Raw genomic sequence first — 25,757 nt, 5'->3', positions numbered from 1 at the left:
ATTTTCCTTTATCATTGAATATAGATGAATCTAAAAATAGATGTTTCAACATTACATAGAGGAGGTTCTTGGAACACTCCCTGTGTAGCCCGCTTCATCAGGTGATCATCCGCAACCTACAGCAGATAAGGTTAGAAGCTAGAAGATTCTATATTAAGGCCTTAGGAATCTCAATTAGTAAGATGAAAAGTCCTAAACTCCCAGCCATAATCTCAAACTCCAAGCAAAGCCCATGCACCTTACAGGACCATTGGCACTTTATTCTCTCTTGGGCAAGATGTGACTGTAGGCACAAACACTCACAATTTTGTGATAAAGACTGAAGTCCCTGACCCAAAGCATATACTCAAAATTTATGCAATACTTACAAGGATGAAAAATAAACCTCATAACAATAAATAGCCCTCTGAAATGAACATAATACCTTCCATGTTTTCAACCAGAGAACACAAATGTCCTATCTGGCTGTGCAACTCAAGAGTATAAATTATAAACCAGGTTTACTAAAATTGTACTAAGGAATTAAGAGTGTTTTTAAATTGCACTGCCTCCAGTATAGAAACAAAGACATGACATGTCACTAACTCAGTGATAATAAACCTGGAAGAAATCCCACAGCAGAACTTATACATGAGAGCTCATCTAAGCAGCATGCAGTCTTTATTAGCTGCCTCCATACGAACAGTATTAGAAGACCGAGTGAACTGGAAGAGGACCATCGTTTTTTTCCTGAGCATCAGGAGTCACTGGCTAAGGAGCCGTCCATCGAGAGAACTTCAAAGGAACACCTTGCCTTGATTTAGTGTTTTGAGGACAAAACCGCATCTTATTAACAGCCCCCTGATGTGACAAATAATCAAATGATTTGCCAGACCTGCTGAGTTTTTCCAGGTAATTCTGTTTTTGTTTTGGATTTCCAGCATCCGCAGTAGTTTTTTGTTTCTATCACTGCTTGCTTGTCCCTACAACCACCCCCCCAACTTCTCTCTCCCCACCCCCCCACCTTAAACCAGCTTATATTTCACCCCTCTCCTAATTTTACTCAGTTCTGTAGAAGGGTCATGAAGACTCGAAACGTCAACTCTTTTCTTCTCCGCCGATGTTGCCAGACCTGCTGAGTTTTTCCAGGCAATTCAGTTTTTGTAATCAATTGATTTGTCCATTCTCTGCAGTTAGACAAAAACAATTAAGAATTTTTGTCTGTGAAATTTGCATACAACCCTAGTTATTCAACTATCTAGTCAGTGATCAACAGCTTTTGAAGTGGCACTTAGTATAATACAGTATGTATCCTTCCAACCAAGAGAAAAAAAGCCAGCAGATAGCTGCAGACAGATTCTCTTCCTCTTATTTCAGTAATCAAAATTTGAAGTGACCAACTACATCTCTAAAGACCTTTAATACATTTTATTACCAATTTATAAACCTTGTCTTTTGGTGATTTTTAGTTTGCTTTCAACTAAACCGGAAAATCAGGATAAATTCAGTGAAAAACTGGCTACAAAACTTTTTTATTTTGAACATTAAATCAAGAAAACAAAGGTAAACAAGGCACAATTAAGCTAGTCGCAAACATACAGAAAACAAAGGGATATATTTATTCAAATTTTGGTGCGCAGAAAGTTGGGTTTCATACAGCCAACAATCAAACTCCAATCACACCAACTTGATGCTGTCTTTATTTTGTTTCTACAGTGTATTTTCAATGTTCCTAGAATACGGGGAAAGATCCTATTCCACATCCACTGAAAAGCTGATTGAAAGCAGTTGTGCACAGTCTCAATTCCACGGTCAGTAGTGAGTTGCAAAATGAAGTGCTCACTTACATTACCCAGTAAATTCTTTTCCAATTCTATGGCTTCTGGTAGATTTAAGGTTTCTCAGGATTGGGGGTGGGGGTGGGCAGAAATCAATATTTGCATTCTTCCTTTTAATGCATTTGCAACATGTACTTGCATATAATTCACCATCCTAGATTCCCTGAGAAAGTGGCAACATTTTACAGCCTATGAACAATATCACCAAATAACTTACCTCGCGTTGTTTCTTTTCCAAGACCTAGCGCTGCAAGTGGTCCTGAGATGTGCGTGAATTAGTCTGGTGGTGTTTTTGCACTGGTGTGTCACATGCTCATCACAGGATCAACTGAGAAAGTGAAGTCTTGCTTTTGACAGTGAGAAATGGGCAGATTTTCTTTCACTAACCTAGCAGCCTAGAAAAATCTGAGAATTTATCAGTGGAATTTAGTTAAAACAGACAATTTTAAAGGTGCCTATCTGTCTTATATAGATGTTAATTATAATGCGGCAATGTACACTATAAATCAGAGAATATGGTCTCCTGCTTACCTTTCTTTCTGTGTATCTGCTCATTTGTTATTTCATGTGCAAAGTGGTGCTTAACATGGCTTGGTGTAGCAGAGAAAGAAGCAGCCAATGAGATTAGGCTTCAGTTTCTGGTTGGGAGAGGGGGGGGGGGGGGGGGGGGGGGCGGGGGGCGGCGCCGGTTACAAAGACAATGTGGCTCAGTGGTTCCCTGTCCATTTCCTCCCTATCTAACTCACATCTTGCTTCCCATTGTTATGCCTAGCCAGTCCTTTTTGAGTGACCCCTCAAGCTGTTCCCTCCCCTTCACCTCACTTTTCTATCATATCACCCAGAATCCTCCATCCACTGTACCATCACTTTTATAAGTTCCCTCTAGGGGCAGGTGGTGAAAGGTCTGTCTGTCTGTCCATCCATTTCCCTCTGAGACAAAGGGGCTTTGCTTGTTTTCAAAATCCAGAGTTCTTTTATTTAAAAATCAAATCAGAATGAGGAAAGGCACTGTTTACATACCTCTTCACATCTATCTGCTTATCTCCCTCTTTTGTAGAATTTATCCTGCCAAACTATTTACCATCCTTGCAACTTCCTAGAAAGGTTAACATGCACTCTGAAATTTGTTGAAAATTGAATAGAAGCAGACACATAATGTCATGACAAAAGGATGTACTATTCCTGGGTTTCTTCTTCCCAAAAACAATTGGCTTACACCAGAAGTTCTCAACCTTTTTGTTTGAGGTTCTTTCCCTTGTTATAAATATTCTACAGACCCCCATTACACAACACAAGCAGCTTTCCTGTTTAAAAATCTGTTACAAATTAAACAATTTGTTTTACTTACACTATGACTGCTATCCACCGATGGTTCCCTTTCTTGAGCAAAGATTCTCTCTCTTCTTCACACTCTGACTGACCAAAAATATCTCTCAACACTATCTTTCCAATTTGCAAGTTATTTGTGCTTTAAGCAAGTGTTTTTTTAAATGCCTATACTGTATAAATATAGTATTGGATACAATTGTAATTCCTAGTGCTGTAGCAGAAGTAACTCTTTGGAGAAGGGGTGGGGGAGTGCTGGTGGGGAGAGAGAAATCACACGCATGTCATGCATCTAAGGAGTAATCAGAAGTGCAAAGAAAACATGAAGACACAGAGAATGCTGCCAACTGATTTTATGCACATAATCAGATCACTATGGAAACAAGAAAGGAAGCTTTGAGTCATGGCCCCTCTCTCTCTGGCACTGATGTTCAGTGGTGTTCACTGGGCAAAGACTTCTGTCTTACCTCCTTGCCATAACCATTACCCCCCACCCCCCCCAACTCTTTCAGGGTCTTCGTTGACAGGCTGCGTCCAAACACCAACCTCTGCTACTTTCTCACATGCAGACTGCGTTGCTTTTTCTTCCTCTCTCTCTCGTACTTCAACCTGTGTGAATAGAGAGACCCCAGCTTTGGTTCGCTTTCATTGGACAGCACAATGGTTGCCACTTGTCCAAACTCCGATTCTGATTGGTTTATTATCACGTCAATTTCTTTTCCCTACATGTTCTCCATTTCTTTTGGTGCTAGAGAGAGAGGCCATGACTCAAAGATTCATTTCTTGTTTCCATCGTGATCCAATTATGTTCATAAAATCAGCTGTCAACATTCTGTGTGTTCATGTTGGTAGATGCCTTAAAACCTGCTCAGGAACTCCCAGTGGGCCATGGGCCCAGTTGAGAAGCTCTGGCTTACACAACAAGTTTGCTTTAAAGCCATTTTCTGGTTATTACATTACTTTCCATTTACAACATGAAAGGAGGAAGAAGTGTATGTGAGGAGTGAGGTCTACAGTCAACCACTGACTACTGACAACTACAAACCTTTACAAAGAGGGGTTTATTTGTTTAAAAAATGTGGCTTGTGCCTACAATCACATTGTATTTCATCACAAATTGCCTGATCAAGAAGATCAGCCCAACCTTTAACCAAGATATCCACCTACAGACTCATCCAGTTAATGAGAGCTTACTGAAAGACTTAAAGACCAGAACGATGTGAGAGGTGTGCTGATCTGGCAGATACAGCAGATATTTCAAACAATACATCCAAACACAGCACACATCTATATTTAATGAAAGTCCTTTTCTTTCCCCCCACCCCCGCCGCACTCCATTTAATTGGACAGCAACTTGGCTCCATGCCAGGCAGCTGCGTTCCTCTGACGCTAGACACCAGTTTGCTTAGAAAAAAGTCTATCCAACCTCTATACATGCAGTCTGCAGATAAGTAAAACTTATCCTTTTGATGTGTAGAGTGGGCTCACCAAATGTGCTGCAGTCAGGAACGGCGACAGGGTATCCAGGGCTCAGATGCTACAGCTAGCCGTAGTTCAACATTCCAAGACTTCAACAAACCACTGTTAAAAAGAATGCCTGAAAACAGAAGAGAACAGAGGAGGTATATTGATTCCACTGGGCCGGATGGGTAGGAGTACACAATCTTGTGTGTACACTGTTGCACTACATTCTTCAGCTCCAGGTACAGTTACTGATAAATAAGGATCACAGGGGCATGCGATTGCCTTCGATGCTGATCTTTACTGCCCGAGACGATTTGGTCATTTTCTTGATATCTTGAAATCGACGCATTTGTTTGTCGAGGCGATTCAATGTTTTCTTTACTGATCCCTGGGGTGGAAGGAACAAAACACAAAATCAGTGAGCACATGCCAACATCAGGCAAGTATATTACTGTCACTATAGTACTTACATGTGCAAACATATACCCCCTCATCAAATTCTCTCCCACATTTTCAAACAATTTGAAGAATTATCATACAGTCTAATGCGTGTGCGCACATCTCTGCCTGAGACACATGATCAACACTGACTTTGAATATGGGCAAGTAGGTTAAAGCTCTCGTCCCCAATGACGCCACTGAAGTCCTTTGATATGAAATATGATCCTGAGTCAAAGGAATACTCTTATAACAAGGTTTCACCATGCTCATAGAAGAAACCTATGTTTTAGGCTTTTCAAAATGGCAACTTAAAACTGACTGATGCAGAAAGCGTTTGGCGCTCTTCAAAATGGCTGTAATAGTACACTGAAAGCAAATTTACAAACATTGGAGAACAGAAAAGATCTTCTCGTTCATTTGGCCTGGTCCACATACTTGTGATATATCACAATATATACTCTCTCCACCCCACCCAAAAAACCAAAATCTCTTGGGAGAGGTGAAAAACCATTGAAAGACCCAGGCCAAATTTGGGAGCAAAAAATCTAAGAAATGCTCTCCGACCGCTCCCAGACAACAATGAAAACTAATCAAGGAGTTCATTCTGATTCAGAATTCCTTGTACAATTTAAAATTGTGACCTCTGATCCTCCATAATCTATCAAGTTGGAACAAACTCAATTCAAACATAATCTATTTCCTTTGCCATCTTGAAAACCTCAATCAGGTCACACCTGATCCTACCTGTCTCTCAAGTGTAGAGCCCCAACTGTTCTAATGTATCTTGAGGACTCAGATGCTTTAAACTGCGAACTAGAATTTGGACGGTTCCACTGATGTATCACTGGCTAAATGCATTATTTACTATGGTGCGCAGCCATATAGAGCAGAAAAAAATCTAAGCTCATACTCTGAACTGTGTTGAGTTAGCTAATCTCAACTGGGCAGCAATATATTGGCTTTGGAATTCCTTGGCGGGGAAGGAGGTGGGACCTCAGTCACAGCTCGTGATCACTATTTAGTGATTCCTGCTAGAAACTGCATGCTGGCAGCCCATCAGAAAAAAACTGGTCTGGTTGGGGTGTCCCCACCTCACCGCAGGTCCACAGCTTTCCTGCAATCACAAAATAACAGGATGATTGATGCTTGTGGAACCCTACGCTAGCATAAATCAATATCCTCAGGAACAAAGTCAATTGGCTGAGAAAGTTGTGAAGAGAGAAGGGACTGGGCAAAAGAGCTGAACCCAAGAGGTGACTGCATTTGACATCAAGGCAGTATTTGAACGAGTGTGGCATCAAGGAGCCGGAGTAATATTGAAGTCAATGGGAAACCTCCCCGCTGGTTGGACTCATACCTAACAAAAAGGAAGATGGTTGTGGTTGCTGATGTTCAATTGTCTCAGTCCCAGGACATCACTGCAGGAGTTCCTCAGGGTTGTGTCCTAGGCTGAACCAGCTTCAGCTGCTTCATCAATGATCAACCCTCCATCATAAGGGCAGTGGTGGGGATGTTCGCTGATGATTGCACAACGTTCAGTACCATTCCTGACTCCACAGATACTGAAGCAGTCCATATTCATACGCAGCAAGATCTGGATAGCATTCAGGTTTGGGCTGATAAGTGGCAAGCAACGTCATGCTACATAAATGCCAGGCAATGACCATCCCCAACAAGAGAGAATCTAACCATGTCCCCATGACATTCAATGGCATTACTGTCACTTAATCCCCCAATATCAACATCCTGGGGTTTACCATTAATCAGAAGCTTAACTGGACCAGTTGTAGAAATACTATGGATATAAGAACAGGTCAGAGGCTGGGAATTCTGTGGTGAGTAATTCACCTTCTGACTCCCCAAAGTCTGCCCACCATCTACAAGGCACAAGTCAGGAGTGTGCTGGAAATCTCTGCACTTGCTGGGATGGGTTTGGTTCCAACAACACTCAAGAAGCTTGACACTATCCAGGCCAAAGCAGCCCACCTGATCGTCACACCCTCCACCAGCTTAGGCATTCACTCCGGCCATCACTGGCACACCCAAACAGCAGAGTGTACCCAGATACAAGATGCACTGTAGCAACTTGCCAAGCCTCCTTCAACAGCACCTTTCAAACCTGCGACCTCTACCACCTAGAAGGACAGGGGCAGCAGATGCATAGGGACACCACCACCTGCAAGTTCCCCCCCAAGACACACACCATCCTGACTTGGAACTATATTACCGTTCCTTCACTGTCTCTGTTAATTGTATACAGAAAAATCCTTTAACACAGGTTCCATGTGTTCAAAAATATTTTTCTACCCAAAAAAAACAGCAATAGAGAAAAATCAGTGCAGATCATGAAGTGAGAAGCAATTTGCTGCCCCTCAGAAGCATAATATTAGCATCATCATGCAACAGTGGCATGTGCCAAGAAACAGATATGTCAGGCCAAACCTCCCTGACAGATATCATTCAATCAGCTTCCTCGGTCACCCATCTATCCTTGTCAATGCTAAATTTGACAGCTCTTTGCATCCTGCTTAGCTTCCTCTTTTCTGCAAACGATCTCGTGTTTTTCCAAGCAGCTTACCTCTTTCCTTGATGACTAATGAGAAAAAAAGGGAAGTAACACTCAAATGTGGATAAGGCGTCAATCTTACTTCAAATGCATTCGAACCAGGGTCTGGTGGGATGTCTAGGACACGGTGGTGATTAGAGAGGAGAACAGTGGTTATTGAGTTGAGGATAATCAGCATCATAAATGATCTGAATGGTACCATGACATCAGTCCAGTTTTAAATTAGTTATGGCAAGAACCAAATCAGCAACACAGACAAGTATGCTACTAACTTGGAATGTTACATGTGTAAACTATTACTGACAAGTTAGATGTGCCTAAACAGCAATTACACAACAACAGGTCCTGTTCAACACAGAGCAGGAGCACAAGGAGTACCACATACTGGCAATGTCATGGCAGCATGTTTATGAACATGATCACGGTTGCCCCACTAGCTACCAAACCAGGATATGCTTCAGGGTTGAATGGAGGATTCAGGAGAAAGATTTGCCCTCCTTTTCTGTGCCCAGCCCCAATCGAGAAGAGCTGAACAAAAAATTGGCCCAGTTACCTCTTCCCTCTGTGGCCCAGTCAATCTGACTCTAGATTTTGGCTGTTAGCAAAAATCTGATCTCCCGAGTCCCTAACCCTATCTTCAATATGGTGAAGCACAGAACAGAACTAGCATCTCCTCACTCAACATGGGTGAGGTGGGGAAATCAAACTCACATGAATCCATTCTAGTCTCTAGGGTGTCCATTCTAGTCTCTAGGGTGTCGGCATTTCACTGTACCGCCTGGAAGTCTTTTCCTTCGTGAATTGACTTTTTTGGAATGACATTTCATCCCACCCACCCCCCCAAACTCTTATCACTTACCCTGCTTGTCTCAATCTCCACATTCCACTTTGGTCTAACAACATAGTCACGGTTCGATGGTAATGGCACTCTGGCTCGTGCACAGAATCCTGGGTCGCCAGGTCTCAGTGCTCTGAAATGGAAAGATGCGTATAGTATATAAGTGGAGGATGCTTGAAGATCAGATCCATTGTATGCAGAATACTCGATTGTCATTCATACCTACTGAAGACTCTAAAATAATTTAAATCCCAATCCCATGCCCGTCCTGATTTCAGTTATTTAAAAAGTAACATTTATGAAGGGAATGATGAGTGAATGACAGCTCGCATCAAATCTTGGTTTTGTGCATCATTATTTAAATTGCCAGTGGTTGCTGTTTCCCCAGATTCCTCGCTCACTTTATCCACGCATCACTTACTTCTCCTCTCCTGTTAACACCTTCTCAAGATCTCTGCGTGGGGTTTGTCCACCAGAACTAAAGAAAAACAAAAACAGTGTTATTCCATTCCCCTCACAATGTATAGGTATTTACAGGCAGGACTTGGATAAATGCACTGCCCTGAGACTACTTAAGAGAAACCAACATAAAAATGCAGCTCCCTTATCCTCCTTTCTGCATATATAGGATTTCAAGGTTTGCCCAATAGCTAAACTGTGCACTCAGAGGTCATACTACACGAGGGATATGTACAGGAACCAATCATTTTCCAAGGATCAGTATCAAAGGTTTTGGGTAAATGGCAACTCTGACAAAGGATCAGAAGAGTGGATGCTAACATTTTCTAGTCCCCAAATCATGTCCTTTCCACCACAGAATATTCTGCTTATTCAAGACTTTGAGATTCCATTCTGATTTCTTGACCTCCTTCCTGCACACACAGCTTCCTACTTGGTGTGTTTGATGTATTTTATATACAAAATGCATCATTCCATTGCACCAGAAAGGATAAAGTTAGGAAGCATCTCTAGACTAATGCATCTCCACACAATGGGCAGGATTTTACCATCGGCGAACGGGGATGGGGTGGGCGGAACTCCCGACGTCACCGCGCCCCATTTAAATTTTCAGGAAGGCGGGGGCGCAGCAAAATCAGCTGTGGGCCCGCCGACCTGTCAATGGCCAATTGAGGCCATTGACAGATCAATTAAAGTAATTAGTGGACCTGCCCGTCCAACCTTAAGGTTGGTAGGCAGGCCAGGAGCCCCGGCGGCAATTAGAAAAAACATGAAACCTCATCCACCGGTGGGATGAGGTTTCATGTAGGTTTTTAAAAATTTTAATAAATTTGTTATGGAAATTATGAACATGTACCAACTCATACGACATTGTCACATGAGGGGACATGTCAGGGAATTTTTTTTTCTATTTTTAATATTGCTGAAAGTAAAGGTGATCTCGAGGCAGCACTTAGCCTCAGAGAGATGAGTGTGCTCTTTCGTGCGTGTGCGCGAAAGAGCACACTCTCAATTTTAGGCATTCCCCCAGCCCGCACAGGGAGTGCATATCGCTTCCCTGCGGACGTCACGCTGGGCGGGCCTTAATTGGCCCACCCACGTAAAATGGCGCCACGCCTCCAATCGGGGGCGCCGTTCGGAAGCGCGCCCACACGCGCCTGCCCATTAACTTTCCCCCCGACGGGAAGAAAATTCTGCCCAATGAGTTCTTCAGCTCAGCTAACTTGGAGTTGAAAGCTGTGTCCCACTCACCCTGTGGGAAGGAGGAGCAGGAAAGAACAAACCTGCATTTATATATTGCTTTTGACATCTGCAGGGTATTCCAAAATGTTTTTTGAAGCACAACGCAGTAAGGAAGTGCGATGCAGTTAGCAGTTAGTGCATGGCAAGATGCATTATAAACTAATCAATCTGTTTATAGTGGTGTTGGTTGAGTAAACAATTCTGGTCAGGACATCGGGCCCTACTTCTTTGAGGGATCTTTTGCATTCACCTGAACAGGCAGATGGGGTGTCAGGTTCACATCTCTTCAGAAAGACACCATCATGGGATCACAGTCTCAGAATAAGGGATCGGCCATTTAAGACAGAGATAAGGAGAAATTTCTTCACTCAAAAAGTTGCAAATCTTTGCAAATCTCTACCCGAGAGAGCAATGGATGCTCAGTTGTTAAGTACATTCAACACAGAAGTCGATTAGTGCAGGAAGGTCGAGTTGAGATAGATGATCAGCCATGATCATACTGAATGGTGCAGCAGGTTCGAAGAGCCAAATGGCCTACTCCAGCCCCTATTTCTTAGGTTCTTATTGCTCTTTGAAAATGCAGAACCCTCTCTTTACTGAAGTATCAGTCTAGGTTACGTGGCTTGAATGGATTACCTTCTAAATCACGGTCAAGAGTGTGTTACCTACTGAGCCAAGCAGCCATGAGAAAATGTTAGAAGGCTGCTCAATCTTCATTCAGAAACCTGGGCTAAGCTGGCTGCCCACCCAACCTGGTGGTGAATTATGTGTGGTAAATGTGAAGAGATAGGAGAAAATAACTTCACCATTACTGGAGTTCAGTCTCCTGACCAACCATAACCTTTCCTTTGTTCCTCAACAACACAGTAAAGGACACACATGTGCCCTGTTCTATTCTCATATTAGACTTTATAAAGGGCTCAAGGTCGACCCCATCAATTTTCTATTTAAAGCCACTGGGTGAAGTTGAACAGTGAGTAACAGACATGTGCTTTATCATTGTAAAAATCATAAGGTATGGCTCCTTTTCAAATTACAACCTGGTACCCCAAACCAATAGCACGCTGTTCCACTATAGGGCTTTACCAATAACCTAACCTTGGAACAAAATGTTGGAACTGATAAGGTATCCTCAAACAAGCAATGAGCATCTTGTTAGTAAATCCACAGTCAAGGAAGTATTTTTATGGCCAGACCAATTTCAGGCCTTGGTGTGTTTCAGAACAACCTTCAGCAGCCCCATTTCAGAATGGCCTGTAGCCACCCCAGTTTCAGAGTAGCCTGAAGCCAGCCCGGTTTTAGTGGAACCTGCAGTCAGCTTGATTTCCGAGTGGCCTGTAGCCAGCCTATTTTCAGTGAAGGAATTTGGGTTGCGTGTTTAGCTAGGTTCAATGAAGCTGAGTTAGGAGCAATCCAAGAGAGTATTTTCCCCCCACAGATTCAACCACAGGCAGAAGGGAACAGCTGTACAGGGCAGCTCAAGTATTTGGTAAGTTATTAGGAAATTTTGAATAATCTTTATAGATAAGTAATGAACCCATAAATTATAACATGAAACAAAAAAATCATTGAATTGAAAACCTGTAGTAGCGTCCTTGATCTGAAGAGATGACATCAGCTGCATTATCATCGCTGTCTTCGTCCCTAGGGTCTCTTTATAAACGAATGAAGCAGAGTTTAGGGTAGCAGATGTGGACAGCCATGTTGGGGATAAGGAACAGATTGTAGGTGTTATGGGCACTCCGCAACATGGCTGTTCATATAGAGTGATGAAGATAATGTAAAGCAGAGTGGAGAAAAACTAACCCGAAACACAAACTCAGGTGATAGAAACAGAGTGCACAATGTGACAGGAACTCAATAAAATTAAAAGAAAGAGCAACGGTTGGTGAAATAAAAGGTGTGGGAATGATGTGTGTACATTCTGGATTCTGTACTCCACTCATACAAGTATTTCTGTGGGACTACTGGGCTCTTCTGATCTCTTTTATCTGGATGAGAATGAGAGCTGCTCATCCCATTTTAACAACCCAATTGGTGGTCTCCCTCCCAGAAAAAAATGTTAAAAACTTTTGTTTTTAAATTTAAATCTACATGATTAGTGGAGGCACAAATGATCACACATTTCCCAGTGGTATGGATAAATAACTGTTCCTTCCCTGTTCACACTTTCCCAACACCAATATCCCTGTGCAGTAAACTTCCTTTAACCTGTGAAGATGTTTTAAACTCAACAGTGGATATTTAATACAGGCAAGCCTGACAATAAATCCAAAAAGCTGTTTGCAAGTAAGCATGTGAATATGCACCAGAAAAGAAATAAAGCAATCAGACTAATCACCCAAGTGCCAGCATTTCAACTGGAAACTTAACCTCAGCAGTGATTTTTACCTACCAAGGTAAAATCGAGCGAAGTGTTGCATCTCCCTGCAGTAGAACTTTCCTCAGGTTTAGTGTCATGCCAGGAAACATTGGGTTACACATAGTGGGTAAAGCCTAAAGCTTTCTCCATACTTTGAAAGACATTCAACCTCCACATATTAACTGGGTTGCTGGCGTTGAGGAGGAGGGATATCCAAGGCACTGTGCCTCCATTGGGGAGTGAGGTAAATAATGCAAGGCAATGCCACTTCACCGGAGAAGTCATTGCCAGGTAACACACGGACTTTATGAAATTTGTCATGTTAATGACAGAGCGATCTTTAATTCTGAGTAACAACCTCATTCTAACCTCTGCTTTGCAGTTCAGGGAGATAACACTGGAACATCCTAGGAAAAAACTGATTCAGCGTGGTAGGGTTCCAAGCCAACCAGACCAGAAAGAAAACAAAGACAGACAGGGACCCATCTTCCGATATGGACGGAACCCATGCCAAGATAGGTTTTGAACAATCTACCTGATTCATTTAACCATAGGATCCTCTAAAGAATTACAATAAGTCATTACCATCCTTTAAATATTTGGTGCAAAGGAATATAGAGAGGGGGAGCAAGGCAATGGGATTAGTTTTGAATTGGTCTAGCAATTAGTTGGAACCAAATGACCTCCTTCAGCTGTTAACTTCTATGGCTTCAGTACATGATAGTGCTCAAGCTTTATAGCCTTAAAAAAAAGTTTTCCCTTTCTAAACATCCATTGACTGAAGGCAGAGACTTATATTTACTAACTAGCAGGCAAAGCCAATGAAATCTTTCTCTGTGAGAAAAGAGCAGCTGATGATTGGGCTGTCGCAGAATGAAGCTGTTACACAGAATAGGAAAGGCCATTGGACCAGCCGGTGAGGATAACTTTCCTCCAGGAGATGGCAGCATTTCACATTTCTATGTGGATCGTGAACGAGTGAGAAGCAGCTTAAGACCTAACATGCCAACAACTAAAAATAATTTACCACAGTGTAAACCCAGCTCAGTCTGAGATGGGCTCTCTATCTGGAATTCAGTGGTTAGTACATTTACAACCTTTAAACACGAATAACCAGTCAGTTAGCAGTATCACAGCAAATCCTTGCAACCCAGTTCCAGCCTGCTCCTCTGGAGGGTTCCAGAGAAGGGTGCAACTGAAAGCTCCATTGGGTTTGCCCATGAAGTCTCCAACTTGGTGTTAGCTGCATTATAAATGTAACTGGATATTAATTTAAACTGAACTTCTAAATGCTATTAAAGGAAGTAGATATGAAATATATAAGTACCCAACATAGCTGAATAATCAGCAATGAACTGATCTTTGACAATCAAAATCAACGATAGGACTAAGTTACACTTCATCACTGTGCACTATAAACAAGAACCAAGTTTAGATCCCAATACACCAACTGCACCCAGTAAAAATCAGTTTGCATGTGTTCCCTAACAGACCAAACCCTCCTGCTGCAATGCGATCAGTGCATCAGAATGCAGAACACAGAAGTGAAATGAAGTCACCCATCAATGTGTAATATACACCACCTGAAAGTGATACCGACCAACATTTGAATGAACTGTAGATCATTTAATACATACCAAGAAAAACTGTTTTTGGAAACCAAAATATCACAAATGTAGACCGTAACACTTTCAACTGTCCTTTTATTTGTACTTCAGGTGATGCCCCTGTCCCCTTGAATCGGGTGAATTCATCAATCACTTTATGTATATACATTAGTCCAGACTGCAGGGCAAGAGCTCGGGATCAGTCTGGAAGGTAGTGAGAGATGTTTCATCTGCAGGAAAGACATTGTTCACACATGGACTTTTAACCTCTCCCTCTCTGTAACCTTCACCAACAGTGGCCAATTTCTCCAGTGTAACAATTGCCCTTTAAAGTTTTGGTTCAATTGTTCTTCAACTCTTCACAAAGAAATTACAAGATAGGGGTTGAGAGGGGTACGGTCTACTCTTTGAACACATCTCTAATACTACATGTTTAACACTGAGCTTCTGCTGTTAAGTACCTGCTCAGGCGTCGCCGCATTGGCATCTGGTCAATGTCTCTCTGCTCTCGTTCCTCCCGGGTCATACCTTTGTAATTTGACGTCAGGCCAAAGATTGGTCTTGACCACTCATCTAGGTAAAAAAATAATGTACACTATAATATCAAACAGAAAACCAGCAAATTAAGGCTTCATCCCATCTTTCAATAGGGTTCGCCTTGGTACACTCACAATTTTGTATATTAAGAAAACTAACCATGCCTGCCTCCCTCCTCCAATCTGCCCAGGTCAGGGGGTGAAACCAATTTGTCCACAATTGGTTACAGTGTCCTTGAGTTACTGTTTTAGGTGGACAAAATGAACCAGGACTTTGCTCTTGATTCTTTTCCAGTGATGCCAGCTGGACAATGTGCAGTGAAGGCTCTTCCAGCCTCTGTTCTAATGTTCCACAGAAGATGACCCCTTGCACGGCGGCGTAAGAGTGGGAACTGACTGTGGTTGTGCACTATGCTGCAGCTGAAAGTGGACAGTTTTAGGGGTGGCCCAACTCAGAACAGTCCTTCCTGCAAGTGATACATGAGCTCCAGCACTAGAGTCAGCATTCGTGGCAACGGTATTATTGCACCCCTTCTGTTTCAGAAACTAGACACAATCCCAATACATCTTTTCCACTCTAGGGATCCAAAATGGAAATTCTGTCACTTCAATCTATGTAAAGACAATGTTTGTGCACAAGCACAAGGTCTTGCATGATTGTGTGTGTGCACACGTGCGTGTGTCTATTTGTCTGGATTCTTTCTGTACAGTGTGTGGACATCTCATGGGGACAGGATTAAACTCTGATGTAATGGTTCCTCAATTGAATAATGTAAGCTAAGTTCACAGTGAACCTGGATAAAGGGCACCTGTGGAAATGTACCCCATGAAAAGCTAAATGGGAAAATAAAGGGAATAAAACTCAGAGGGAAGTACAGATTCAGTAAAGATGAACGTACTGATAAGTTTTCCAGCCAGTTCCTTGTTGCTTCTGTTCTCCTTGGGATGTTTATACAAGTACATCACACAACGTCCAATCCCACTATGCTTCAGAGTCTCCTGGCTCACACTGGGCAACTGTAACAACACATCAGTCAATCACATTTGAAGATCCTAAAGAAAGTTAGTGTGGCAACATAGCTAACTACTCGGCAAGAGTGGATAAGAAAGCCATCAACAGAGGGTTCCAGCTGAAATAGGAACTGCTTATATGTGGAGGATTGACGAGAGCAAAAAGGAGGAGTGCAAAGTAGTTATGTTATTGGACTAGTAATCCAGAGACCTGGATTACCGATCTGAAACATGAGCTCAAATCCCATCATGGTAGAGGAGGAATTTATATGCAATTAATTACATAAAATATGGAATAAAAACTAATATCAATAGCGGTGAGCATGAAATTATTGGACAGCTGTAAAACTCCATCTGGTTCATTAATTTCCTTTAGAAAAGGAATTCTTATCCGGTCTGGCCTATATCTAAATCTGGACCCACAGCAATCTGGTTGACTTTTTACTGCCCCCTGAAATGGCCTAGCAAGCTCTGCAACTTTTCAAGGGCAATTAGGGATGAATAATACATGCTGGCCTTAACATGTCTATAATTCCATGGTTTTCCTCTCTCACCTTTCTTAAACTTAACTGGACTAGCACATAAATACTGTGGTTACAAGAACAGGCCATAGGGTGGGTATTCTATGGTGAATAATTCACCTCCTGCCTCCCCAACAACTTTCCACTATCTCAGAGATGGAAGTCAGGAGCATGATGAAATACTTCCCACTTGCCCGGATGAGTGTAGCTCCAACATGACTTATCCAGGCAAGATACTGTGCAGGACAAAACAGCTTATTTGGCTGGCAACCCACCCAGCACCTTAAACATTCACCTCCTCCACAATCGAGCACCATGGCTGCAGTGTGTACCATCTACAAGGTGCACTGCAGCAGCTCGCCAAGAGTTCTTCAATAGCACCTCCCAAACCCATGAACTCTACCACCTAGAAAAACAAGGGCAGCAGGGGCATGGGAACAACACCATCTCTAAATTCCTCTCCAAGTCTCACGGCATCCTGATTGAAAGTATATTGATGTTCCTTTATTGTCGCTGGGTCAAAATCCTCAAACTCCCTTCCTAACAGCACTGTGGTTATGCCTAGAGCATACGGATTGCAGCTGTTCAAGGCAGCGGCTCACCATTGCATTCTCAAGGGATGAGCAATAAATATTGATCTTACCAGCAGTCCCCACCTCCCATGCACAAATTTAAAAAATCTTGAGTTTGAAGGGAAGTTATCTATGAGAAATGCTATCATACTAAGATATCAACAGGCAATTACCAGTATTGCTATTGAAGAATGGGAGGAAATGTACACTAAGAAGTGGATGGGAACAGGGAGAAGAAAGGTTACATAGAAATAATTTTATAAACATGGATTTGAGGCAGGTAACAGATATTGACAATAACAGGCTGTTAATATGCTGTGTACTCTCTCTTACCTCCTGCAGTATCTTCAGAAGCTCCTCACGGATCTTCAGATGTGGTAGACTCTTGTCAGGCAATGGGGTGAGCCATTCCTTAATAGCAGACATGACCCCACTGTCAATAAATGTGTCCTTTAAATCCTGTCTGCAGAAGTTGATAGTGAAGAGCATCACCAGGAAGCAGAAACAAGACGATTTAATTATGATCATTCTCAAAGATTTCTGCTCAAGAAAGGGTTACAAAGGGTAACCCTTCAAAGGGTTACACAAGTTATTTTAGGTTGTACTGGTAATCTAGGTAATAGCTTGAGGGTTTTTCTTCACTCATGTTACATTAAACCTGTTGCTGTTTTAACGGCTCCCTCTTTTCCTATATAACAGATAACTCCAGCAGTTTTTTTTGTCACACACCACCTAGCACCTTTGTACAAGTCTAAGTTTTTGCCTTTCTCCCCCCCCCGCCTTTTCTATAACCTAATAACTGACAGCAGTACAAAGTAATATGAAAACTGTCACTATCTGAAATTCCTTATCCAATGCAGCATCATCATTACAAGAACTGCGGTGGTCTTAGAAGAAGACCCACCATCACCTCTACACGGCAAATAAAGACTGGCAATAAATGCTATCTTATCAGTATCGGCCAAATTCTGGGAACCATTCTTTTTTTTAAAAAAGAGTCTTGAAAAAATAAATTCTGTTTCACACCAATAATTCAAGTTAAACGCTGTATGTACACAAACTATAGACTGATTCAGCACCTGAGGGACATGGCGAGCCTCACAAAAGGAATATAGAAAAAGTACTCAAAATATTAATTCCAATCAGCAGTGATTGGAATAATTTTTACTTTGAATGTTTTTTGCTGGATCGCCTCAATATCAAGCACTGACAGTGGTAAGTCACTAATGAGAATCACTTTATCCCAAAATTATTGGTCTGTTAGGTTTGCAATCTTGCAAGACTTTTTCTCTCCTGAAAATGCTAACTCTTGATCGAGTCCAGCTCCGTGGGCTTCAGTTGCCCTCTGATTCCCCAATCCAAGTTACCTTTTTTGATGTGTGAGGTCAGTGAGCACCTGTAGACTATTTAACTGGAAAGGACATCAAAGCTACAGCCTCCACACCCCCTCCCCACTATCTGTATGGCTCGGATCTGATATCAGTGGATGCACCACTAATACAGAGCTTACTGATGAAAACTCAGCTCTATGTTATACCGAAAACTAAAGGAGCAGAGGTAAATCTTGTCTTACTTTTTCAAATGCATCACTACTGTGGGGAGAAGAGTCAGCTTCTTCAAGGCTGGCTTCTTCTGGCCATTGAGCTGTCTATCCTCCTGCAGGAAAGAGAACAGAAAAGGCCATTAATAAGAATGCGGGGATTTACTTCACTGCAGACACCTCCTGGAGTACCAGAGTCTTGAGATGGTCAAAACCAGATGTCCACTGATCTTCAGCTTGCCAAATGAATACGTATTCTCAGGGTATCCAGTCTGCTCACTCTCACTCCAGGCATCTGTCTTCCCCATACCACCCCTTTAATGGCAAAAATAATTACAAAACATTTACTAACTCCATCGCTTCATTTCCTTCACACATTACTTCTCCAATGCCACTACAAATCACCTAGTGTCACCCTGTACTATTTTCTTGCTCCAGAATTAAAGAAAGTCTCAAACATTATATTTTGCACTATATTCTACCCATGTTTCATCTTTGCGTCTCTTGTCTTTCCTGTCTTTCTACTGCTTGGTTCTTTTGTTCTCCCAATTCTATTTCTTCTGTGTATATTCTATTACTCTCACATCCTGTAGCTTCTCTAGATGAAATCTTTCCCAACCGTTTTACTTAACCTATCAGCTATGCTGATTGTGCTTCCTTCATTAAATTTTGAATTCCAATAAAACAGTCTCCCACACCCTGAGAAATGGTAACAATGGGCCAAGCATCTGAACCTCTTCCACCTGTACCATGCATTGAGCCACGCATCAATCAGTCCAATATGTTTCTCTCTAATAGGTTCAGCATGTGGAGGATGTTATTCTGAGATTATTATCCTGGAATTCCTTTCCTTCAATGTACCTGTCGGTTACTTGAGCCCAGAAGCTAGTACCATGGAACCAATCCATCACTTGGGACTCAGTCATTTCTGCAGAAGATGCTATCAATCCATTTTTCTATGGAGTTCCTTACAAATATAACCCTCCCCTTAATCTTATCTGCTCTTTGTAGTCCTGGATAATCTGGCTGCTGCTTGCAACTGGTCTGCTTGTGATACTGTCTTTGTATTGATCTTTGGAAATCTTGAGTCCACAGCCAGTTCCAGTTTACTCATTTACTTGCCCTAAGGGACTTGTATCGGCTGCCAACACTTCATTTTATCTAATAGAAAAAAGCCCCATAGAGAAAACTCCTTGCGTATGATTATAATATAGCTAGTTGGTCTGTCAGCCGAACAATTAATTCTTCAAATTGGCATTACATGTTAGTGCATTATCCCAGTTACTTTCCAAGATGGCTCACAGCCTGCATGCAACATGCCATAAGTTTAATATTCATAGAAGCCATCTCAGTTAATCTTTATGCAAAATAGTATTTGCCATTTGTTTATATTGAAACTGTAGAAATGGACACTCCTACAAAACAAATGCTTACTAACAGTCCCAAATAATTTGCATTGTAATATTGATACAAAGCAGCACCATGCAACGATGGTCACTTGCAAATTACAAACTACGGAGAGCCTCCAATTCACCAAGTTTGATCAAAACTAAATATTGAGACACAGGTTTGCATGAGGTGGCTGCAGGTGAAACCAGTGGCTTCTGTGGAATCGGGTAGCCTTCACTCGGTACCATAGCAGAGAAACCAAATCCCTGGGATTAAATATCTGTATAGTTCTATCCCAAGGAGTGAAGTTTCTCTGCTATTCTAGATGCCAGGTAAAGGACTCCTTATTGACAATTGCCTGGAACTGCACTGAACAATCCTACATCTCACTTCGCCAATACATCAGGTCATGATGCACTGCCATTAGCCCTCTATCCAGCCCAGTGTTTCAAACATTAGCAGCTGTAGTCCACAGAGTCGGGTCCCATACATAGGTCTGCCTGACTAATCCCCATCCAATTTGGCTCCAATCTCTCAGGCACTCCAGCCCTACTGCAGCTACTTCACCCTGTATAGGCTGCCAATGTTGCAGACCTTTGGATTCCTTAGTGGAAAAAGACTCTGGAAAGGCAATGAACAGAGAAATCCAGCAAATAGAAAATAGAATAAATTCCAAACACACTGGCAGGGCTCCAGAATTAGATACAATCCAAGTTGGAGGCAAAAGAATAGGAACACAGTAGGAGATCAGGCCAATCCTAGAATATTTGACTCATCTGGTTAACTGCACATACGATAACCATTTTGCAAATAAAGACGGCTGTGAAAAAAGGACCTGATGCAGGACTGACTGAGGAGAAATATGCAACAGGATTCCACCAGGAGCTGGAGTTTGGAACATTGCTTTGTTTTTGAAATAAATGACCTGAACTTGGGTTTAAAGTTCAAGCATAATACAAACTTGGCAATATAATAAATAGTGAGGAGATATAATAGGCTTCAGGAGGATATAATCAGACTGCTGAAATGGGCAGACACTTGCTGGATTTAATTTAATGCAGAAAAGTGTGAAATTATGCCCTTTGAGAGGAACAACATGGAGATGCAGTTAAAATTGAAATGGTATTATTCTGATGGACAGGGGAGGCAGGGATGCAAAAGCAGAGGGACCTGGGGATGCTTATTCACAAATCTTTGAATGTGGCAGGACAAGTTGATAAGGTGATTAAGAAAGCATATAGGGTTGTTAACTTTGTAAATAGATCCATCAAAAGCAGTAACAAGGAAGTCATGCTAAACCTTTATGAGTAACTGGTTCTCAGCTACAGTAGTGTACAACTTTGGGCACCACATTTAACGGAGGATGTCAAGGTCTTGGAGAGGGTACAGAGGAGGTTTACTAGGATGACACCAGGAATAAAAGGCGAAGAGATGTGAAGAGATTAGAGAAACCAAAATTTTTCTTAGAGCAGAGAAGATTGTGAGAGACCAAGTAGAGATATTGAAAATTATGAGGGATTTTGATAGAGTAAATTGGAAGTAACTGTTTCCTCTGGCAAGTGAGTGGAATGGTTTTAAGACCTAGAATGCACTACCTAAAAGGGTGATGGAAGCAGATTCCATGTGAAATATCAAAGGTAATTGGACATGTACTTGAAGAGGACTAATTTGCAGGGTTATGGGAGAAAAGTCAGCATGTTGGATTTTTTTTTCCATCCTTTCGCAGGTTGTGGGCCTCACTAGCAAGGCCAGCATTTGTTGCACATCACTAATTACTCTTGAACTGAGTGGCTTGCTAGGCCATTTCAGAAGGCAATTAAGAGTCAACCATATTGTTGTGGGTCTGGAGTCACATGTAGGTAAGATCAGGTAAGGATGGCAGAGTTCCTTCCCTAAAGGACATCAGTGAACCAGATGGGTTTTTACAACAATCGACAATGGTTTCATGGTCACCATGACTGAGACTAGCTTTCGATTCCAGATTATAATGGAATTCTAACTTCACCAGCTGCCAATGTGGATTTGAACCTTTGTACCCCAGAACATTAGCCTGGGCCTTTGGATTACTAGTCTAGTGACATTACCACTGTGCCACCACCTCCCCTTGGACAGTTCTTTCTAAGAACTGGCACAGAAAAAGATGCACTGAATGGCCTCCTTCTGTGAGATTCTATAATTCTAAGTCGCCTAATAAGGTTCCCCTAATTTACAGATTTTGCTGTATATACATATATAACTATTCCCAATCCCCATTCCCTTACTCGCCTTACTCAGCCAAAACCTTCAGAGTGCAGGGTTATTGTCGGACTCCAGTTAGCACCCAACCACATTGGACTTACCTCCAAACTTTTGGCTCTGACACTGCACACTCCCAACCTGAATGTGTTTTCCCAAAGGCCCTTTGACCGATTCCCCTAGCACTGTTTTGCCCCACTATCAGTAAATGCTGAAGCACTGCTATTACTTACCTCTGCAGCTTCATTCATTTTGGTGATCATGGCACTAACTACATCATCCGCGTCACTAATAAAAGTGCCGCCATCCCGATTTCGTCGCCGCTTCCGGTTTTGATCTTTCTTCTTCTGCAGCATCATCTCAAAGTCAGACACAAAATCGGAGCTGCGATAGAAAGAAACTCATGAATACGAAGGGATTTTCTTCCTGTTAGTGCTGCGGAGGCCGGCTGGAATTTCCTCATTTGTATCCAGCAACATAAATCCTTATTTAGATAGAATTGGTTAAAATATAGGGGGGGGGGAGGCACGAGGTGGTGGTGTTTGAGGGGGAGGGGGCACACACACCACCTCACTCAATCAATGTAGAGTCTTATACCCACCCTAACCACATGGACCTTTCTAACGGATAGTGGACTGTAACATAACTGGCTATGTATCATGTTTCCAAGACAATGGTGAAGCTGTAATTCTCTACCAGGTGGGCATGCTCATTGCGGAATGTGCAATAGTGAAAGTCACAGACTGGGCTTCTCCACTATTTGCCAATATCACAAGGACTGAACCGACTGTTGATTTACTACTTTCTGAAGGGCTGTGCTCTGGTCTTCCCCTGGGGTTTCTAAAGCAAAGTTTTATTTTTTGGGGTACTGGGATGCAATCAAGCACTTTCTACCAGCAAAGAGATTTTAAAACACAACAGTGAACTCAAAAACACGAGAATACAAACTGTCATTCAGGTAAGTTTCAACAATCACATCCCAGCAACCACAGCACAAGAAGCTGACCCTTGTCATGATGTATGAACTTTAACTTTGAGCCAAAGCTTTTACTTACTCTCGCCCTTTCCCTCGAACCTCATTGTCCGAGTCAGACTCTTCAGCAACCATTTTCTTCCTCTCTGTCTCGAGAGCAGCCTTTTCACCATCCAGGTCCTCTTGGTTAAAGCCCTGAGAGGGAAGATACAGTTTAGAGAGATGGACAACACCTGTAGGACGGAGCCTGAAAGAAAACAGCTGGAAGGAACATGCTCTAATCAACCTCTTTCTGTAGCACCTTTCCAATAAACGCACTTTACACTACAGGCCTGGCACACCAAGAGTGTTACAGTGAGGAGCCATGATGCTTTTAAAGTAGTCTAGCTGCTCGCTTTGCAGTCCTACAGCAACAAGTTGGAAGACCAAAGATAAAGATATAATTCATATCCTGGCTCTTAAAAATCCATTAGGGAAACATCTCTTGTAGTAGATTGCAACCCTGCACATTGACTACACCAACACTTGATTTTCTCAGGGCTGCAAGTCTCATGCTGGATACTAAAAAACATATTTAGCAGCAGATCTAATGAAGAAGACTAGAAAGAAAAAAATGAGTTAAGTATGGTGCTCCAATACACTCCAGAACACAGTAAGACAAGACAGTCTGAAGGGTTCAAATCTACAGGTTTTTTTTGCTTTGTTTTAATTGACAAGGGATGACATATGCAAAGAATTTCACAGTTAACGTCAGCATCAAAACTCCCTGGGCAAGACTTTGTTGCCAAATAAAAGCTCCTTTACACCGTCCATCAAGCACTTCTAAGTCAGGTAAAGCATGGGTTACATACAGTAAAATTACTTCTACAGTGTCTCATTAGGTGCTCCCAGAATATAGCGTTTACACCTTAGGACTTGGCTCACCAGGACATTTGGCCCATTGTGCCGGTGTTAACTTTTCAAATGGAGCTAAACTCTATGGTTTGATTTTGTTCATTTTTCTATCACCTTTTCACACATTTCCAAATCTTTTCTGTGCAATTTTGGTCAAAAGTCCTGAAAATGTAACAGCTACACCAGCAAGTATGGTGTGTCTGATAACTTTCTTGAAATGCTCTCCATTCATGTCCTTTTCCCCCAACTTAATTCTGTGTACTCCCTGGATAAAACTCTCTACTAATTTCCCTATTACTGATCATTCAAAATCCCAACCGTAAAGTCTTTGGCCCTCCATTCATCATGACATTTCTGTAGCTACACATCTGCTCAATCACACTCTCACCTTTGATGCCCCAGCCTCCATTAAAAACATTACTCTCTCTCTCACTCTGGCCATCCTCCTCCAGTACAGCCCTCATCTCAGCTCCCTCAAGTCAAAGTGCTGCAGACTTGGGCAGGTATGGCAGACAGCTGGTTTAGTTATTTACTGTCAGATCTGGCTGGACTACAAAAAGCACCTGCAGGTCCTCTGTCATCTGCCAAACTGCTCATATTTCAGGATTATCGACTACTTTATTTCTCTACTGCAAACCATCTGCTTAAACCCCTCAACTCGACCCTCATCAACAATTCTGAGGAGCTCAAAGGCTCCTTTGGTACTAAGATTGAGACCATCCAATCAGCTGCTTCCCTCTCTTCCCTTAGCCCACCTGACCAAATTTTCCCTAAAGTTCCCCACTGCGTAGCCCTGAACTCACATCTTTCTCTGGTTCCACTGCTACTTCCCCTCATGCTCTCTCCAAGCTCATCTTGTCATGAAAGATATCTCCTGCTCCCTCGACCTTATTCCCACCAAACTACTGACTACCTAGCTTTCCTTCCTGGCTCCCACATTAGTTGATATTGTTAATGGTTCTTTCTTCAGGTATTGCGCCTCTCTCCTTCAAATCTGCAATCATTACTTCGTTCCTCAAAAAACCAAAGTTTGACCATCTCTTTGCAAACTGCCACCCCATCTCAAACCTCCCTTTCCTCTCCAAATTTCTTGGACAAGTGGCCACCTCCCAAATCCATGCCCATCTTTCCTTGAAATCCATCTTTGAATCTCTCCAATCAGGTTTCTGCCCCTGCCACTGTATCAAAACAGCTCTTATCAAAGTCAAAAATGACATCCTATGTGACTGCAACAAAGGTAAACTATTCCTCCTCGTGTTTCTTGACTGCTCAAGGCCTTGACATGGCTGACCACACCATCCTCCTCCAATCCCTCTGTAGCATCATCCAGCCAGATGGGACTGCACTTGCCTGGTTCCAGTCATATCTATCTAATCATTATCAGAGAATCACTTTCAATGGCTTCTTTTCTTGTAACGGCTTCATTATCTACGTTACCCTTAAAGATCTACCCAGCCCCTTGAGAACATACCTTGGCATCCTCCTTTTTTCATCAATATACCACACCTCAGCAACACCATCTAAAAACATTGTCAATTTTCACATGTATGCCAATGAAACCCAGCTCTACCTCATTACACCTCTCTTGACCGCTCCAGTGTCCCCAATTTGACAGATTGCTTTCTCAGCATCTAGTGCTGGATGAGCAGAAATTTCTTCCACCTAAATATTGGTAAGGACGAAGCCATTGCCTTCTGTCCCCAACAAAAACTCGATTCTCTAGGCACTGATTCCATCCCTCTCCCTGGCAACTATCTGAGGCTGTTTTATTTGACCTCAAGAAAAGCTACTGAACACTTTTCCGCATAATCACAATGACTGCCTCCTTGCATCTTTGTAACACCACCTGACTCTGCTCCATCCTCACTTCATCAGCTGTTGAAACTCACGTCCAAGCCTTTTTTCCTCTAGCGTTGATTATTTTAACACACCCCTGGCTGGCCTCCCAGGTTCTACCCTCAGTA

General features: G+C 42.3%; 1 protein-coding gene across 3 annotated transcripts in view; it reads right to left on the bottom strand.

Annotated features, from left to right (window-relative positions):
• Positions 1–4,185: 4,185 nt before the first annotated feature.
• iws1 (interacts with SUPT6H, CTD assembly factor 1) overlaps positions 4,186–25,757 on the bottom strand; it is a 46,484-nt gene continuing 24,912 nt past the window's right edge. For 2 of the 3 annotated variants that reach the window (XM_078563572.1, XM_078563573.1), the window contains 10 exons: positions 22,982–23,094; positions 22,160–22,310; positions 18,336–18,418; positions 17,096–17,225; positions 15,558–15,675; positions 14,584–14,695; positions 11,735–11,806; positions 8,874–8,930; positions 8,474–8,585; positions 4,186–4,995 (listed from right to left, as the gene is read on the bottom strand). In XM_078563572.1, the coding sequence (XP_078419698.1) occupies positions 4,870–4,995; positions 8,474–8,585; positions 8,874–8,930; positions 11,735–11,806; positions 14,584–14,695; positions 15,558–15,675; positions 17,096–17,225; positions 18,336–18,418; positions 22,160–22,310; positions 22,982–23,094 (1,074 nt within the window). In that variant the 3' untranslated portion in view covers positions 4,186–4,869. The remainder of the gene's footprint in view (positions 4,996–8,473; positions 8,586–8,873; positions 8,931–11,734; positions 11,807–14,583; positions 14,696–15,557; positions 15,676–17,095; positions 17,226–18,335; positions 18,419–22,159; positions 22,311–22,981; positions 23,095–25,757) is intronic. The other variant, XM_078563574.1, reaches the window with a different exon arrangement.

Source organism: Cetorhinus maximus, chromosome 19 (genome assembly GCF_964194155.1).
Source record: "Cetorhinus maximus chromosome 19, sCetMax3.hap1.1, whole genome shotgun sequence".
Classification (NCBI taxonomy): Eukaryota; Metazoa; Chordata; class Chondrichthyes; order Lamniformes; family Cetorhinidae; genus Cetorhinus; species Cetorhinus maximus.
Note: the sequence above shows the minus strand (reverse complement) of the source record. Positions and strands in the feature narration are given on the sequence as shown.